A 19510-nucleotide genomic window follows, 5' to 3' on the forward strand; every position below is an offset into this window, starting at 1 on the left:
TTAATTTTAAAAAAAATTATTTCATTAATAAAAGTTAATATAATTAGTATTACTTAGTATTAATTAATATAAAAATTGATACATTTGATAAAAATGTAATGGAAGTATTATTGTCACAATTTTTTTCCATTATAAATTAATTATTATCAATTAATTGCTTAATTAGTATCAATTAATACTAAGATTATTAATTAGTATCAATTAATGGCTTAATTAGTCTCAATTAATACTAAAATTATTAATTAGTATAAATTAATATTAATAATTAATTTTTATTAGTATCAATTAATATTAATAATTATAAATTAATAATTAATTCATTACAAAAATATACAATATTAATTTATTAATAATTAATACCAATTAATATTATTTTTTTAATTAATATTGATTTTTTTCTTTTTCTTCAGAAATATACAATTTTTTATTTTTTAATTAATATAAAAGTATACAATATGAATTTATTAATAATTAATACCAATTAATATTTATTTTTTTTCTTTTTCTTCAGAAATATACAATTTTTTCTTTTTTTAATTAATATTAATATTAATATTAATTAATATTAATATTTGGGTATTGACAAGGATATTTAAGTAATTTTAGCCCCTCACACCAGCTGCGTGCTTAAGTCGAAAATATAAGAACTCCCTGACCAGCTTTTGAGATAAGTTGATAAATAACTTGATTTAAGGTATAAGCTGGTTAACTTAAGCTGCACCAAACACAATATTTTAGCTTAAATTAAGCTGAAATAAACAGCTTATAAGCTCTACCAAACAGGCCTTTAGTTGAAGTTCATGTACTAATAGATTATTTTAGTTAATTTTTTTTAAATATTTTAATTTATTTAAAAAAGTTATGTTTGGAATGATTGTTAGCTTTTTTTGTAATTAATTTAATAATTATTAGAGAAAAAGTAAAATAATTATAACTTAGATGTGACATTTTATCTTATTGACTATTTTAATCTATTTTATCTTTATTGATTATTCTAACCTAAATCCAACATTCCAAACACAACATATTTTAGCCAAATATGGGGTCCCCAAACACCCCCATAGGCTCAATCTAGCCCGACATCAAATTTAACTTAGCCATTTCAAATTCTACCCTAAAAGAATGTATAAATTTCAAATCTGTTTATTTAATCTAATAAATATGAGCTATTAATTATTTTTTTGAAGGATTATTAAATTATTTTAATAATTATTTAATTTAAAAATAAATATAATTATTTAAAAAATATTTAAATTTAAACTCTAGAAATAAGTATACATATGTATTTTTTATATATATAAATTGGTAGGGTTGGATCAGGCTAGCCTAAATCTCTTATCCCACATCCATCTTAAAAATTAAATAGCTGAAAGTTTTAGTCTAGTCAGATTTTATGAACGAAATATTTTTTTCAAATCCCTAAAAATATTGAGCTAACGAGTTGTCTGGTCCATGACTATCCCTACAAATGGGGGCCAAAATAGTAAATTGGCAAGCAATTAAGGTAAATTACATTTTGCTCCCCTAATTTTAATTTTGTTTCCCCCATTTTTAGCCTTTCATTTTATTTCCGACTATTAGTTCTTTAAATAACTAATCCATTTTGATATTTTCTCATATTGACTCTTTAAATATTATATTGTTATCATATTAACTTTCAAGTATTTAGTTTTTCACTATCGTATTATTAACAAAAAAAATGGATGACATTCTGACATCTATCCAAGAGCTTGTTCTGATGGAGGCATCAGCTTTGTAATTTTGGCCTTGGGCCTTCCCCATCTAAAAATATATATATATATGGAAAAAAAATTCCCACCATCTGAGATCGAATTAATTATTTACATGCCTGACTGAATATAAATGAATAGAAAAGAGAATAATAAAAAAGATGAAAAGAGAATGGCTTCAACTTTCTATTAATGTGGAAACATAGTTTTAATGAACACATTTTAGATAAATTTTAAATAAGGGAGATTGTTAAACTTGAAAATTTTAATTTCAAATGATGGAATTTGTATACTAACTTACAATAATCATAATATGATTATTTTGTGTGGAACACAAACACTGCCTCAAATATTTACACAATAATTAAGGGTGTTAGTCACACTAGTGTTGTGCACGAGGGATCCTCTATTTCTTGTTTTTCATGTCCTAAATTGTATCTTCTAAACTTTGGTGGCCCCATCTCATGCTAGGCAAGTATGAAAGTGCGTGTCCGGTGCTCCACCGGGGAGCCAATGGCTTCAAGGTTAGCATTGTTGCGACGAATGGATAAAGATTGAGATATCTTCACTGGAATCAATAGTTGGGCCTCTTGATGCTTCTGACAGAGGCCCCTCTGTCCGAGAGGACATCATCGACCCATTCCTGCCAATCAAAGGGAGGGTTGGAGAAGGTTTTAAACTGGGAATAATAATAAGGAAAATCCCCTTGCATTTAGGTAGCATCGCATTTAGGTAGCACCGAAGAAGGGGAAATGAGGACTTCATGTCTAGAATTAGTATCCTAGTGAAGTCGCCAAATGTATGAGATTGCTTGGCAAATAATTGTTTTGAGTTAGGAATAAATTATCTGATTCAACTTTGTGCACAAAATTGGGGAATGCATATATTACATTGATAAATTTAGAGACACAAACTTACACCCATTTGTATTGACAATCTTTTAGTAAGGCCCTGTATGGGGACTTATAAGTTAATAGTTAAAAAAATTAAAAAGTCACTATAAATTATCATATCACTTTTCCTACTTTATGCACTTCTTTTTATAAACAACTAAAAAAACAATTAATTCCCAAATGAGGCCTAAACTTACAATTGTTCTTAGCATTGTTCGGGCCACATTCATCTTGAGGCAGTGAAATCACACCCGGGATGCAATAGTAATAGTAGTTGATGTAGTGAAATCACATCTGGGATGCAATAGTAATAGTATAATTACTAACTAATGAGCAATTTTAATGAGAAATTTCAAAAGTAATAGTAACTGATGCAGTGAAATCACATCTGGGATGCAATAGTAATAGTATAATTACTAACTAATAAGAAATTTCAAATGAAACAAACGAAAACCACTTGGTCAGTCAAAAGAGGGATGAGATCAATCCACTCCTCACTCCATTTGAAATATTTTATCAATGCACAACAATAAATTTCAACTTTTATTTATTTTGTTTTTTTTTTATCTTAAAAAGTAAATAAAAAATAAAAAAACACTGTTTTAGCATTTATCAAACAGCAGTACAAAAAAGTGCATCCATGCCAAACAAAAAGCACCCCATCAAATCTCTAATATGTAGTGGTACATAGAAAGAAGCCATCTGAGACACAATCACTAACATCAAATAACAAATAAAGAAAAAAGAATGTGCTCCTTCCTTTAAACTTGTAAATCAGTGGCATAAATAAATAACACAAACAAAAATAAAAATAAAAAAGAATTCTAATCAGCAAAAAAAGAGAGAAAATCAAATCAAAAAAGGCTCAAAGAAGTACCAAAAGGAAGGCAAAGTTGATCCAAGAACTACCCATAAGATTCTATGACTACTGTTTTTGGACAAAACAAAAACTTCAAGCTTGACCTACAAGCACATCCTTGTAAGGAGTTGGAGCTGCTACCAATTTCCCTTCCTCCACCTCCTTTCTTCTGTCAACCTCCATTTTTTTCTCAACCTCCGTTCTCCTCCTCCTTTGCTCTTCGAGGATGAGTGGAACGTGGCCTTCCCTTGCTTGAACCAACCGCTCTTGCGCTCCTCCTCGGAGTTTCTCAAGCCGCATTCCATTGGTTTGTTGCATCTTGAATACTTTCACCACATTGGCTAATCCCCCTACGAAAAACAATAAGCTCCCAAAAATACCCAACCATACCCAAGTCCAACCCTGCACAAAATGAAACCAATTCAATCAATTATTGTTTGATGCATCTTATGAGGGGCTTTTCCTTTTATTTCTTTTTCTTTTTTTTTAGTCTCTTATGCAAAAGTGTTTGATGCAATTTTTATGAGTGTTTGTAAACAAAAATTACAACTTACGAGGACAAATGACTTGCATATGATGAGGAAAATATGGATTCTTGAAAAGTCGGGATATTTTAGGGAGGACAAATGGCTTGCATATGATGAGGAAAATATGGATTCTTGAAAAGTCGGGATATTTTTAGAGTTGTTTTTGTCTTTAGTACAAAAAATTCAAATTTGAGCTAAAATGTCATTTTTTAAATCGGTTTAATCTAGACGGTCATAAAAATTAAATAAAATAAAATAAAAACATCCAGTAAATGATAAAAAAGAGTAAACTTTTATAGACCTTTTTTTTTTTGGATAAAGTTTTTTTTTTTTAACTTTGTTTTAAAATTTTGATTTATTTATTTATTTTTAATTTCAAGGTCATTTAGACTAGATGAGACTATAAAGTTATTAAAAAAAAAAAAAAGTTGACATATTTTTTAAAAAGTTCATTAAAGACAAAAAAAAAAAAAAAAAAATCTTATTTATATGCTGATGCCAAAGGAAATCTTAGATTATCAACTTTTAGTTTGTTAGATGCTGGACAAAAAAGAATTTATTTTGAATTTACGCAATTCAACTTTGTAAGAAAGATGGACTAGATTCTTCTAGCTGTTTGAAACATGTCATTAGATATTCTAACTAAGCAAAAGCAGTGAAGTAAAAATAAATTTGAAGACCAATAAAGTCATCCTTAGTTGAAGTTGATGTACTGATTTGTTGTCCCAATCTAAGATCACTTACCAATAACTTCACACCGTGATGATCTAATGCAGACTGCTCTTCATAGTTGACAAGTGCGCCCACAAGGAACAACAAGCTCCCCATCAAGAACGGGATGTAGACGCTTGCTTGTAAGATTTGGAAATGCCCATCTGCTCTCTCATAGATCTGGCAAGAGTTATGAGTCGATCCAAGCAACCACAAAAGGGTCCCGACAACAAGCATGTTCAATGCATGCTTCTCCAAGTTGTAGTAACGGTAACCCTTTTCTTCCTACATTTCGAGACAATTGCAATACATTGTGACATTGCAGTGCACGGGGTTTTCAATCAATGTTAGATTTGAAGGAGGCATTCAGCACAAGACCAATTGGTATTGAATGGAAGGGCTTCTAAAATATATGGATCGAGTATGAATAGCTTATAAAGATAATGCGAGACAAGTTTTTAATATTTCCTATACGTTGTGGCTTGAAAACATGTAGAGAAGTGATAGGAGACAAAAGATGATGGAAGCAACCTCGAGACATAGAGATGGCAGGCCAACTGTGACCTTAGTCTATACTGTGTTACAATATATCATGATAAATGAGAAAGAAAATAATTTAAGATAATAACGAATATGTGAATTGCATCAAGATTTTGTACAATGAGTCTCTCTACATATGAAGGCACTAATGGAGGGCTATACAAGAAAAATAAAAAGGAAATCAAAACAATAAGAAAGATAATCATACAAAAATGAAACCAAATCCGTACATTAACACAATCTATTATATTATACCAGGTGTACACCCTGTATGGTGGTTTACTGTCACATTTTTTCCTTTTTCAAAAATTACCTTTTAACAACAAAAACTATTTCATGCTCAAAACTACTAAAGTATATTTTTTAAATTTATTTATCAAACCACCCCTTAATCATCCAATCATTCAAAAATTTAAATATAAAATTACAAATGTATGTATTTGCACCAATCACTGGTTAAAGATAAACTTCAACTATCAAAGAAGAGAGAGGAAAAATGTAAGAGCTTTATTTGAGTTATTATCATCTTAATTTATTCATGATCTCTGTCTCTTCTTCTTCTTCTTCATTTTTTTATTTTATTTTATTTTATTTTCTTGGCGATTACCACTGAATATGTTTAACAATTAACAATTGTACATAAGATTTAAAGCAAAATTTGTTAGTAATCTTAAATAAATAAAAAAAACTCACAACATAGTTAAAATCAAAATTGGATAAATTTCAAAGGTATGTAACATCTAATTGAGGGTTTATAGTTTAGCTCTAAACCGGTTTCTTTAATTATAATATAGTCCAACTAGAAAACGTTTAATTTAATATATATATATAAAAAAACACTAATTATTAGATTTATTCAATAATTATATGAACGAAGTTCAAGCTTAACTCGTGACTTGTTAAACTTCAATCAAGTTCTGTACATTAAGTAACAAGTCAAACTTAACACATTTGCATTCGTTAAAATTCCTAACACATTTGGGTTTCTTAACACATTTGGGTTCGGTAAAATTTTTAAATCAAGTCAAGTTTAAAACAATCAATTGCACATTGCTTGGTCAACTCGATTCAATTCCATAGGTCTAACTAAAACTATATAAAACTATCAAATTTGAATAAATTTTGAAATTGATTAAATAGTTTTCAATCAAGCTTGGACAATTAGCAATTCGAGCTGAACAATTAGCTGTTGGATTTATTTATCACCCAATCAACCTATAGTGTGTAACTAAACTTTTTTGTATTTTTGTTTTTAAATAAAATAAATAAACAGAGAGCAATTGCACAGAGAACATTTCAGTAATAATTCATACACACCTGAATAAAAAGAAACAGAATTCCCAAGAAATAGAGAATAGTCCCAACAGCCTGAACCACGGGAACAGCAAACTCAACAAGCGCGAGCTGGGCATCGAACCCCATCAAACTCAACCTATAATCCACACCAGCGAGGTGAGCTATTAGATCATGAACATTCACCACAACAATAAGACCCAAACCAATGAGCAAAAGTACGAGTCCAGACACGGGCTCGTTAGAGAGCTGAGCAGCAAAGCCACTCCAAAGCACAATCGTAGCGAAAACATATAGCCCCGCGTTTATATACTCTGCTCTGTTTCTCCCCTGTCTCGGCCCGTACATTCTGCTTTCCCTCGCCGTCGCTAGCTTCACCATTCTCGAATTTCTAGAGAGAGAGAGTCAAGTTTTTTTTAGAGAGAGAGAGTGTGGGGATCTGAGGAGAGAGAGAGTGAGAGATGGAGTCGGAGGAACTGAAACTGAAAAAAATGGATGAGAGAGAGAGATGGGGGGTACGTGGCTGAGTGCATGAGTTACAGGGAAGCGTTGTTTTGGATTTGCATAGCGTACTCTGTAACACGTGGCTGTTCAACGTTGACCTTATGGAACTGTAGGGATTCGAACCGCAGAGGTAAATTTCTAACCAAACCGCTTTGATTTTCACTTTTTTCACTGCTGCCCTTTGGCTAACTTGACATTGCTGGGAAGTTGTTCGATGAAATGTCTGAATGAACTATATAACATATGAATTTTTCAGTTTAACACATGAATTTTTTTTTCCAGCTCTGTTCTATAAATCACAGTTTTGGAGTAATGATAAAAGCTTATGTGCTCATCCGTTACACTCCGCAGAATTTATCAAGAATTAGATTATATGGTGAAAATTGAATTCGTGTAGTGTAAATTTGAACCATAGATTGATTTTCTAGGTAAAAAATCTGGAGTTGTACTGTCCCTTTAAAATCTGGGTTCAAGCATCAGAGGTTCATCTTCCACTGACCCACCCAGACATAATTTATCAAGAATTAGATTGCGTGGTGGAGATTGAATCCGTGTACTGTAAATTTGAACTATAGATTGATTTTTTTCTGGGTAAAGATCTGGTTTGTAGTGACTTGTCAAATATGGGTTCGCGCATCAGAGGTTCATCTTCTTTTGTCAAATCTGTCCCCACATATGTTTTTTTAATTTTTTATTTTAAGTAAATTACAATACTCTTTAAAATACAACTGTGGTTTGAAAAATTAGAAATATCCCATGTCAGTACATCATTTTTCTGTTTGTTTGTTTGTTTGTTTTTTCCCTTTCCTGCAAGCGCTTAATGATCTTACATTTTTCTTCACCAAAAGGTCTTTTCATTGACCCTTTATTTATTCCTTAATAAACAGCTGGTCTTCTCATGTTCTTGCAAAATCTTGAAATTTCATTTTTAGTTCAGGTACTATGGAATATGTAGAGAAAGTACTATGGTGCATTAAATGGAAATACTTTCAATGTTGATATGAAAAAATATGCAGAATTTGTTCTGAAAGGACAGCTTGGCCCAATAGTAAGGCTTGCCATTAGCGTCTCTAATAGTGTACGTCCGAGCCATGGAAACAACCTCTTCGAAAATGGAGGTAAGCGTGACCATGCTTTAATGCAAGTCTTGTGCACTGGGTCGTCCTTTTATGCAAAATTTTGTTCTGTGCTTTGGTAGTTTTGCATAGTGTTGTGCTGTTCTGATTGATTTAGGACTTGAGATAACTCTTGTACTATTTATGGAGATTTTATGAGTAGGTATACATCATCCAATTCTGCTATTTTTAAAATTTTATTTATTTATGTATGTGTGTATCATTGTATAACAAAAGCTTAATTCTGTACAGTATGTTACGGTAATGAAATGATGCCACACCTTGTTTAATTTTCTATTTCAGCTTTCAAATTTTGCTATTATTTGAATTTCATTCATGAAATGCTTATTGAGGTGACCCATTTACAAATTAATGAAAGTAAACTCAAAATATGGATGTTCAATGGATCATTCAAAATCACGAATGGGAAATAAGGGTGTGATACAGTTAAGTGGGAACATCCACGTAATTTGGTTGTTCAGTGCAAATTTTACTGAAATTTATTGTGTGCTTAGATAAAGTTTCCCGTCAAAAACACGTAAATGTGTTAAAACTGATGCTAATACTTAAACATCTTGACAACCATGAAACAAAACTCTAATACATATGCTTATCTATTTTGCATAAACAAATATGATAAATTGCATGTATGAATGCATTAGTTCTCCTGTATTTATTTGAACTGTGATCAACTACCCAAATTGTAGGGCAATTCTAGTAGACCTTCATGTGAACAATTCTTCAAATCTTGCCATTAGTGTCTTCAGCAACCATTACTTGCAACTGCTGTTCAGTTTTATCACCATTCTTCTCTATATCACATTTGTGTGTTCCTCCCATAATTCCCCTTTTCCTGTACTTGAAATAAATCACAAGCTGGAGGATGCCTAGAGGGCTGCCAACCAGATTAGGAGACTGCAAACATATTCGAATTTAAGTTAGAAAACCAGTTCTTAAGTATTATGAAATTGGAAAATTTTCATCTTCTAGCTGTTAGAACAAAATTAAGGTTTAATTGTCACACAAACCGCAAGGAAAAGATCGTGGCCTAGTAATCCATAGGTCATCCATAGGGAACTTGCTAGGAACGAGAAAAGTGACAAGTAGAATGGCATAAACTCCACGCTCTTTGTTTCTATTACTTTCTTCTGCAATATGAATCATATCAATGTGTTACTATAACAATGACTAATAGCAACTTTTTTGCTTGTTGCCTTGGGAAGACGTTGTTTAAATTGAAAGAGATCAACAAGTACGAACATGATGGTGGGAAAACAAACTCACCACGACCACCAGAGGAGAACCGTACATTGCTATAGAGGCTACGAGTCCAATACTTCCAACGAATATCTTGCGATGGTGGTGATCGTGGAATGCAAAAGCTGATATTATTGCAGTGATGCAGAAAACTAGAATAACAGGTATCGTTATCATAGCAACCTTCCTCTGCACAATCATGATCTAGATTTTGATATCCATTTCATATGAATTTATATACATGGATAGACAAATAGAAACACAAATACACACGTAGAAACACAAACTGCATGCATGTATATTTGTCTTCATTGATTTGTTTAGACATACATATTAAAATGAGTACATGAATAAACAAATGACTATTCTCACGCATGCAATTTGATAAGGATGTATATAAAATACAATTGAATCACTCACTAAAAATGTAAATAAATTCCTAAATAAATTGAGAAATAGCTTGCCTTTCCTTTAGCTGAAGCAAACCAAAAATAAATGAGAATGAAGGAGAGCTCAAGGAAAATGCCTAAGCCATTAATGGTGACCACAGGGAAATTTTCCCACCTGTAACTTACAACAGGCAAGCCATACCAAGTATAAAGGAAACAATTCAACAGTGCAATGATGTATGGAACACATGAGAAATCCTCGTTGCTTTTCTTTTTTATGACCCTTGCAAAAGTTAATCTGCGTAGAAGAACAGAAATTTAAGTTAATGCGGTCAATGATATGAAGTTGAATTGAATAGTGTGATAAAACTTGACTTTACATGGGTGCAGTGTAAAGTAACATAGAGGCCACATTCCCTGCACGAAACACAATGTAGCTTTGATAGTCAGTGCTTTTTTTATAAAATTAATTTGGTCACATATGAATAAAGACAGGGAGTTCAAGGTATATAAACAAAGTAGCAAGTACCCATTACTCCTACTGACAGGTGAAGCCGATCTCCCATGCTTTTGCACTGGGAGGTGGGCTTGATGAGCAGATGGGAATGGTCCCTGGAAGAGGCCTGGAAAGAACTAACTAAGAATGCTTGATCTTATTTGGTAACCTTCAGGTGGTATAAATATGGTGGAGATGGATAGAAAGGGAATAATAGAAAATTGAAAAGTGAAAGTGCTACCCACATAGTGATGAACTTGTGGAGGGAAAAATAAACTTAGGCTCTAGTGTTGGGCATTTGCCTGAATTTGTTTAAAAACTGATTAGGTTTTGACAATAATCATAATCAGTGGGAACAATACAAAGGGGAAAAAAAAAAAAAAGGCTCTAGTGTTGGGCATTTGCTTGAATATGTTTAAAAACTGATTAGGTTTTGATAATAATTAGTGGGAACAATACAATGGGAAAAAAAGCTTAGGCTCTAGTGTTGGGCATTTGCTTGAATTTGTTTAATGCAATCATGATTCATCTAAAACTGGTCCCGTTTCGATAATAATCAATGGGAACAATGCAAAGGGAACTATTTGCTATCATGGTTCTCTTGTGAGTGGAACATGTCACAAGACTTCCACTATCCACTTGATGAAATCTTTGATGTCCTGTTAGTTATCAAAAAAAAAAAAAATTCTTCGATGTCCTGTTTAGCTTCAGATGTGATAATGGTAGCTTCGTTGCTTATGGTTAACATGGTCTTGTAAATTTATTTTTTCCGTTTCGTTTCTTTTCTTTTTCTTGGCCAAAAGTATGTCAAAATTTATCTTATATTTTTTATCTATTCTTGGGTTATGTCAAAATTTAACTTATATTTTTATCTATTCTTGGGTTAATTGCATTTGATGTCTATGGAGATGGCTTTTTTAAAAAAGCAAGATTTTACTTCATAGCCTTAACTGCAAAAGATTTAATATTTTAAATGAGGATCCAAACTCCCTTTATTAGAATGATTTCTAGAACAGGAGAGCAAAAATTTCAGCTCATGGAATCAATTTATTATGGCTGAAATGTTTGAGTGATTTGCTTCTAAGAGAAACCAAAATGAACCTTAAATTCCAAAACATTTTAGGGTGGGTTGTATGGAAAATGGTTTTAACTTCTATTTGAATGACGTAAATCAAAAGAGGACCCGTTAGAGAGAAGTGTTTGCCGGTCAATATAAGTATATCATGTGCAAAATTGGAATTCTTTAAGAATGTCTCACTAAAGAAAAGTTGTTTATTTATTATTAAGAATACCATTTACATCGATGGTGATCACAGAATTTCTTTCATTTGTCTCCCATTTATCCTTTCTTGCCTCAACTATCCGTTAAAGTTCTATATCCTCAAGCAAACAATTACTATTCTATGCTTTATGTTATTCTATCATCTTTCTGGTATTTGAATGTTCCTCCATTATGCCAGTATATTTTTTGTTTTAAAATGTTGTTGTAATTACATGATGTGGCTTAATGTGTGTTTGAATTTGTGTTTACATCTACCATTGATAGCGCTGTAATGTACGTTTCAAACCAGGATCTGAACCTCATTCTATGGACAGTTATTCCTTTAAATAACTCTGACAAAGAAGAGGCCTTCTAATCTGACGGTTCAAAATGAACTGATTGTTGATTTATACCATTCATCACCAGATGCTGTGCAGAGTCCAGATTGAGAATCATTCTTTTAGATGGGGATTTTGTATCGAAGATAAGGTGTGAACAATATGATTAAATGCCATTACAGTTGTAATGGTGTATAAAAGCAAATGAAATCCGAGCATTTAGAATAAATATATTCTCTTGCTTTTGTGTATTGGTTATGTTGCGCACAATACTCTTCATGAGGATTTTTGAACAATATTATTTGTTAATAATTTCAAAATCGAAGAAATCTCAAGTCTCAAATCTTGTTTTGGTTACTATAAGTTATCCTTTTTATTCACGTGTGATTCACCTTTTAATAGAAGACAAATTACAGGGTTTGAAAACTTGATAGACTATATTTGGACTTCTAATGGGAAATAAGTAAGAGAATTCCAAAGGGACGAACCATTGTTCGTATGCTTTTGTTTGGGTGTATTATATAAGTTCATTTTTTATCTTTTTATTTTTTTGGATTACATCACTTTTCTAATTTTCAGTACATCTTTTTATGAAAAGTTAAAAAGTGTACTTATTTAAATTATTCAAAATGTATTATCCTATTGACAGGGTATATTTGCAAGTTCCCACTTCAACACTTTTGCAGCCTTAAAGAAAAAAGGAATTAGTGTACGAGACTTCCACTAAAACGGTGGAAAGGTAAGATGTAGGTAACATACCTTACAAATTCAGTTTGCACATATATATCATTCACTGTACTTCCTCAGGGTTTAGTTTAGGTACCAAAACCCTGTATTAATGGAATTACTGCCCTACATTGCATCACACTGAAAGGTCCTATGATCCACAAATTTGCTAGCTGTTAAATTATCAAATCACTTCAAGATCCAATCATCACTGTGGTTCCTAAACTAATCCTTGTGGAAATATAGTAATCTGTGTTCTGATTTTGATTTTGTGTAGAGATTTGAGGTGGAAAAAAGATATATATATATATATATATAAAGAATTTAGCTTCTATTTTATTTATGAAAGATGCTTGAGACCCCAGTACGGAAGGACCTCCAGCACCCCCACCTTCACGTGGGAGGCTGCCAATGGAGAAGAAAAAGAAAAAAAGAAAATTTTTTTTTTTGACCAATCAAAACAGACCCCAGCACCCCCACTGGAGGTCTTATGTATTTTCCTTTATTTATTTATAATTATTATTATTTTTTTCTTTTACACATATTTGGTAATCTCATGCAGCTTTTTTGGTTAAGAAGTCGAAAGTAAAAAATCTGTTTGGTTTGGCTAAAAAAGTAATCCGTCCATAAATATAATTTTGTTGGAAATATCAACATAATTGTTAAAAGACAATTGTACCATATGTTTTTTGAGAAATTTCACATTGTTCTTTTTGTTATGTTAACAATGCCTTCATAACATTATAACACAAATATCAGGTTGCTTGGTTAGGTTTTTCAAAAAACACATTTTAGAAAATTTTATTTTCTTATTTTTTGTGTTTTTTTTTTTTATTGAATTTTTTTAATATTTTAACCAATTGTTTTTTACTTTTTAGACATACCTAACATAAATATACTTAAAAAGTAAAAAATTGTAAAAAAAAATCTTTTAAAAATTTATTAAATACCAAAAATATAACAAAAAAAATACTAGAATTCAGTATATTTTTTGTATTTTTATGCATTTATTAATTTTTTAAAATATTTTTTCACAAATTATTTACTTTTTAGATACATCTAAGTAAGGTGCATCTAAAAAAAGTAAAAAAAAATGTTTAAAATTTTAAAAATATTCACTAAAAACAAAAAAAAAAAAACGAAAACTAAAAAACTCAATTTTTTAAAAATTTAATCCAAAAAATTCAAACAAAACACTGATTGGTTTTTTTTTTTTTCTAAATTCTATTATTTTAAATAATAATAAACGAGTTATGTTTTATGAGTAGAATTTATCAACAAAAGCTCAATTTGTTTATTAAATGATTTTAAATATTTAAATCTAGCTTGTTTATATATGTAATAAGTTGAGTGGAGTCAAGCCTTTATCCAATTATCGAACCAAATTCACAAACACTTGATTTATTGGCAGCATTAATATAGAGCTAACCTCAGTGTTCCTAATACATTTTAACAATGAGTGCTGTTTTTAGTACTCTATCAATTATTTTAAATCTCTAATTTTTTAGCCTTTTTTTTTTGTCACAATAATAACCTCAAATGAAATTACTAAAAAGGATATCAATAATTTTGGAACACTCCATCTCACAATTAAACTCGCATATCCACTACATCATGAGTTAGGATTTATGAGAGCATCTGTTTCCATCACCACCTATCTATCTTTCTCAAATCACACCTTCAAAACCTACCCACCTTCAAAATCTTGAAAACTTTTTGGCGGTAATATTTCGACGATAATGGTAGCAACCATTTGATTACCTGAACTTCTCTGGCAATGATAATGAGTGAAAGTTTTTCCAACAACCATAATCCTATGAGACGAGAGAAGTACAATAATAAAAACTCAGAGGAGATTTATAGTTTTGATGGTATTCTTAGTTCAGAATAGATTAGCCTTATAAGGGTAAGTTTATTAAAAAAAAATTATACAAATAATAAAAACTATTCGTCATTTTTTCAGGATTGAATTTCCAAACATATGACCAAAATTCGAGAACACAGGCTCGGACATTATTCATTTGTTCGAGAACAAGTAACCGAACATTTCTTATTTGTTCGAGAACAGATAATCAAAACTCATGGAGATCGCAAAACTCACAAAAGGAGAATTTTGAATTAACAACAAAAAATCCTACATTTATTTTCTTGAGTCATGAACATGTATATGGAGATGAAGTAATAATCATCTTAATGAGTTTTGTTAGGATTTTTGGGAGCAGTGGTACTACATACACCAATTAATATACTAACTAGTATACCAACACTAGTTATGACATTATTATTGATCTCACTCATTATACAAATTACAAATACTAAAAACCTATTAAATTATGTCACATCATTGATTGGTACACTAGTTAGTACACTAATTGGTGCATATAGTCTTATTCTTTTGGGAGATAAGCTTTTTGGGGTGTGGAGATGTGCATTCAATTGAATGAGTAGAATGTTTTCACAAGGATGATAATTTTGGTATTATTTTGGGGGAAATTTTTTTTTTAATAATTTTAGAATTTATAAGTAAGAGTCTAAAAAAATGAGAGATCTAAAATAATTAATGGAGTGCTAATAGTAATACTCTTCAACAATATAAGAATCTCAAAAAATACACACAAAATTATTCAAAGGAAAATGAGTGAGAGCACTAATTAGTGCTGCCACTAATGATGTGGCAGTGGGCCCCACCATGAATGATTTGATGTTTTGGCCTTGGTGTTGTATTTTTTTTTCTTTTTTTATTGAGTGCCATGTCATTAGTGATCTTTTAGAGCTCTAAAATTAGTGGTCTCTATCATTGTCCATATGTATTAAAAAATTATATAAATAAGTGTATAGGAGAAGTTAGTGATGGAATAGGCTACGGTCGGCAGCCTAAGGGGCAGTGTGACAGAGTGTAGGGGAAGATATGATTCTCTCCTTGGTGGGCATAAATTGGACGGTATTGTTCAGCCCATGGGGCCCACCACGAGTCCCGTTTTACTAATCGGAACTGTTCAATGTGTAGAACTCGTTGAGTACTATATGTTTATAAAAAATTACGTTGATCGGATTATTTTTTTTTCAACCGTTAACTATAACACCATCCTTTTTTTTATACAAAATTGATTTGATCATATAGTTAACGATATCTGACCAACATGATTTTTCATAAGAATATAGTATTCAACGAGTTCTACACATTGAACGGTTCGAATTATCAAAACGAAACCCGTGATGACCCCCACGGGCCGAACAACATAATCCTTAAGCCGAACAACATGGTCTTTAAGCTTGCCTCTACCTGTGTAATTTATCCTCACCAAAGTCAAGCACGGCCGCCTTCTGTCAAAGAGAGTTGTCTCACAATTTGTAAAAAAATAATTTTTTTATATATTTTTTTTTAATAAATAGTGATAACTTTTTAACTTTTTTAATAAATTTTTAACTTTTTTTTTTTTGTAAGCTGCCAGACCAGCCCTAAATATGGTGAAATGACAATACCTCTTCTAATGGCTTTTTTTCAAATGATAAGTGACAGATTAAAAAAAACTATTTTTCATATACCCACCTCTTCACTTGTTTTGTCTAGGAAAAAAATTAATTAATTTATTTGCAAGTATGGATGCGAATATGATAAAATTTATTATTAGGAAAGTTAGTTGAAGTGCTTGCAAACAAGAAAACAAATAATTCTTTTAATTCCAATTTGATTTATGACTGTGACACAAAGTAATCCATTGTTATGCTTAGTTCATTGAATATGATTAGCAGCATATCATAGCATTTCTCTTCTTCTTTTTTCCTTTCTAATCTTCAAAGACTTGAGTTGCTTAAAAATGTTATTTGACCTACCAAGTTGGTGGGCATGAGAAAAACACAGAGTATACCTGAAGGTTATCTCTGCTCTCCTTACTGGTTTGTTGTATCATTCAAGAGAATGTTATTCAAATAATTAAGTTAAACTAAAAAGTACCAAGGAAAAAAAAAAAAATTTAAACTATAAAAGGATAGAAAAGAAGAAGGAATTTAGAAGAAAATTTGTAGGAAAACAAGACTATTTTCTTAATGATATATGAACAAAATTTCTTTATAGGATAATGTGATTTGCGTGTGTATGTTTTTTTTTATTTTTTTATTTTAGATAAATTATATTTTACACTCGTGTATTTGAGACCAAATTTTATTTTAATCTCCCATTTTTCAATTAAAATAGTTAATTATTTGTACTTTTGCTCAAATTGCAATGTGACTTTTTTTTTTTATTGATTTGGTACTAAGAGCATCCACATCAATCTCTTTAAATTTTTAGTCAAATTATAACTAAAAAAATCATTTTTTATTTTAGCTAATCACCTCACTGCATCAAACTCTCTATTTTAACTCAATCCTATTAAGATATTTGTTATTCTGTGCCAAATAATTCTTATGTTCCTTTGTAAAGGTAAAACTGGAAGAAATGTAAAAAATAAAAATAAAAATAAAAAATGCGGTTGACCGGCCAGACGTCTAGGTGGACATCTGACAACACACAAGTAGCGATGAGCAGTACATCGCTTGTTGTAGCGAGATATTGTAGCAAACGCAAATTTTGACAAGCTGCAAGCAAGACTGATGGAGGTAGTTTTTTGAAATTTATATTGTTAATTTAGCTAAGAAACGATTTTAACGATCCTGATGTTGATGCTCTAAGTTGGCTAACAAAAATTGGCATGCAACTCTATGTTAGGTACTATTAAGGGCATATATGTAATTTTACAACCTTTTTTTTTTCACATTTTTTTTCAGGTTACTATTAGTACATACCTTAATTCTTTAAATCACCCATTTCTTTGAACTCCTATCCTTAAATCCTAAATTTTAATAAGATTTCTTTTAATACCCTACTTAATACCAAATTTATCCATATTCATACTATCATTACACCCAAGTGCAAACCCATCTAATTTTGCACACCCTTTCCATCATAGTTGAAAACGGTCCCTCTTCTTCCCTATTCAATTGAAGAACGACGACAACGATTACTCTCCGTTTGATGGCCACTCTTTTTGATTTATTCGAAATCAATGAATAACAGTGTCCATTTTATCAAAACATTGCATCGTTGTTGTAAAACTAAGCCAAAATCACACCATCGGTCAATCGCTGAAGGGTTGATTTAGCATTGTGTTGTCAAACATAAACAATTTTGTTAGCACCATATTGTCAAATATAAATTATTTGTTTAGCACTGTGTTGCCGAACATAAATAATTTTTTCAGCACTGTGTTACCAAACAACATTTGTTCAGCATTATGTAACTTCACTCTCAATTCACTCTTTTCCGTTTCAATTCAATATAACAAACATTTATTCCAATTCAGCCAACGATTTCTGATTCAAGGTTTAGGATTGTGATGGGAAAAAAAATACGTTTAGGGTTTAGCATGGTGACGGTGATGAAGATGAACGTTGATAAAGAGGAATACGTTGAGTTTAGGTGTGTGAGGAATACATTTAAGTGGGGAGGTAGGTCTATAATATTGTAGAGTTGTCTTTATTTGGTTAGTGAGTGTTCTATTAAAAATTGTCCTTTAATATAATTTTGCTTCATGATATAATTGTAATTAAAAAAAGTATGAAAATTGAGAGATCAAAGAAATTAGATAGATCTTAATAGCAGTTTTTTTTTTTTTGGCCAACCTTTTATCCTTCCCACCACCTACCACGTCCCTTAACCACTGCCATGTCCCTCCCCCTTTCCGCCCAAGTAGCCTTTTCCTTTTAGTCCCAAACCCCACTTGACCTCCTTCTTCCATCTTTCGTAGACAACTCCAGTGTATTTGTTAGGAAAAATATATGATTCTCCACAAGTAAATTAATCAATGGGAATAAAAACTAATGCGAAAAAATTAAATCAAAAGCAATACAAGAATTTTATGTGGTTCCCTCAATGTGAGGTACGTCCACGGGATCGAAATCCGATTCCACTATCAACCAAAAATTTTTTAAATGATTACAAACGAGACACGAATGGTCTCACAAAACCACTCTTAGGTAAATTTCAAATAATCACAAATAAACAAGAGGAAAGACCTCACCAAATAGACGAACAAAAGTCTTCGAAACCAAAATTGTAACAGACCACCAAACTGTATCAAATCTGCGACCCAAACAATACTTTGAAACACACACCACGTGAGACAAAAACACTCACCCATGCAAAAGACCACCTCACAAATTAATTGAGCAATCAACCTTCTAAACAGTGCACCAGGTTTTCATTCACTCCCTGTTGCACCCACCGAATTGATGTATGTAATCTATCACTCTCTTTCACCGAGAACAGTTTTGCTGCTGCCCACTTTCTCAAGGCAAACAAAAACAATATATATATTATTGAATCTTGAGTTTTGTAATCAAATCCTAATTGTTACCAAATTGAATTAGGTCTCTAAAAAATTAGATATAATATATTATACCTAAACCAAACCAAATTAAAATTCTTTAACAAATCCATTGGGTCTCAAACTCCAATAAGGAGATATACCCAAAGAATTCTTCCCCTATCGACTTAGGTGGAGATATCAACCATACCTGCCAAAGTTCGACACTTCAAATGTTTGTCTCTTGACAAAATCTTTGTCAACATATCCGAAATATTATCATCTGTGTGAACCTTTTCGAGTTGCAATAATTTCGAATCTAACACATCACGAATCTAATGGTATCTCACATCAATGTGTTTCGATCTCGAATGAAAAGTATAATTTTTACTCAAGTGAATAGCACTTTGACTATCACAATAAAACATATATTTTTCTTGCTTCAAACCCAACTCTTGCAAAAATTTCTTCAACCATAACTCTTCTTTGCAAGCTTCTGTAATGGCAATAAATTCAGCTTTGGTAGT

General features: G+C 31.3%; 2 protein-coding genes and 1 long non-coding RNA gene across 5 annotated transcripts; 1 reads left to right on the plus strand and 2 right to left on the minus strand.

Moving 5' to 3' along the window:
• Positions 1–3246: 3246 nt before the first annotated feature.
• Positions 3247–6934, minus strand: LOC114305355 (polypyrimidine tract-binding-like protein). The gene is made up of 3 exons (XM_028250459.2): positions 6578–6934; positions 4754–5005; positions 3247–3884 (listed from the first exon to the last, which is right to left on the minus strand). Exons 1-3 carry the CDS (start codon positions 6932–6934, stop codon positions 3576–3578), a joined length of 918 nt encoding a protein of 305 aa, XP_028106260.2. The 3' UTR covers positions 3247–3575.
• Positions 6935–7056: 122 nt separating this feature from the next.
• LOC114305628 (uncharacterized) lies at positions 7057–12270 on the plus strand. Of its 3 annotated transcripts, none has more exons than XR_014337402.1 (4): positions 7057–7187; positions 8074–8175; positions 9396–9593; positions 11886–12270. It is a non-coding gene; the product is annotated as an uncharacterized LOC114305628 (long non-coding RNA). The 3 variants fall into 3 exon arrangements; XR_014337403.1 differs by lacking the exon at positions 7057–7187 and adding an exon at positions 7545–7994; XR_014337401.1 differs by lacking the exons at positions 7057–7187; positions 11886–12270 and having other exon boundaries at positions 7990–8175; positions 9396–9855.
• Positions 8716–11061, minus strand: SWEET3 (Nodulin MtN3 family protein). The gene is made up of 6 exons (XM_028250684.2): positions 10348–11061; positions 10199–10235; positions 9894–10116; positions 9457–9618; positions 9201–9320; positions 8716–9087 (listed from the first exon to the last, which is right to left on the minus strand). Exons 1-6 carry the CDS (start codon positions 10382–10384, stop codon positions 8914–8916), a joined length of 753 nt encoding a protein of 250 aa, XP_028106485.2. The 5' UTR covers positions 10385–11061; the 3' UTR covers positions 8716–8913.
• Positions 12271–19510: the final 7240 nt, after the last annotated feature.

The sequence above is a fragment of the Camellia sinensis genome, chromosome 8 (genome assembly GCF_055761805.1).
Source record: "Camellia sinensis isolate YWXY chromosome 8, ASM5576180v1, whole genome shotgun sequence".
Taxonomy (NCBI): domain Eukaryota; kingdom Viridiplantae; phylum Streptophyta; class Magnoliopsida; order Ericales; family Theaceae; genus Camellia; species Camellia sinensis.

Coding starts and splice junctions, on each gene's coding strand:
- LOC114305355 (XM_028250459.2), bottom strand. CDS start 6,934: ATGGTGAAGCTAGCGACGGCGAGGGAAAGCAGAATGTACGGGCCGAGA. Junction 5,006..6,577: donor TTCTGTTTCTTTTTATTCAG/GTGTGTATGAAT, acceptor CTCGAAATGTAG/GAAGAAAAGGGTTACCGTTA. Junction 3,885..4,753: donor ATCACGGTGTGAAGTTATTG/GTAAGTGATCTT, acceptor CATTTTGTGCAG/GGTTGGACTTGGGTATGGTT.
- SWEET3 (XM_028250684.2), bottom strand. CDS start 10,384: ATGGGAGATCGGCTTCACCTGTCAGTAGGAGTAATGG. Junction 10,236..10,347: donor CCTGTCAGTAGGAGTAATGG/GTACTTGCTACT, acceptor TGTTTCGTGCAG/GGAATGTGGCCTCTATGTTA. Junction 10,117..10,198: donor TTACTTTACACTGCACCCAT/GTAAAGTCAAGT, acceptor TCTTCTACGCAG/ATTAACTTTTGCAAGGGTCA.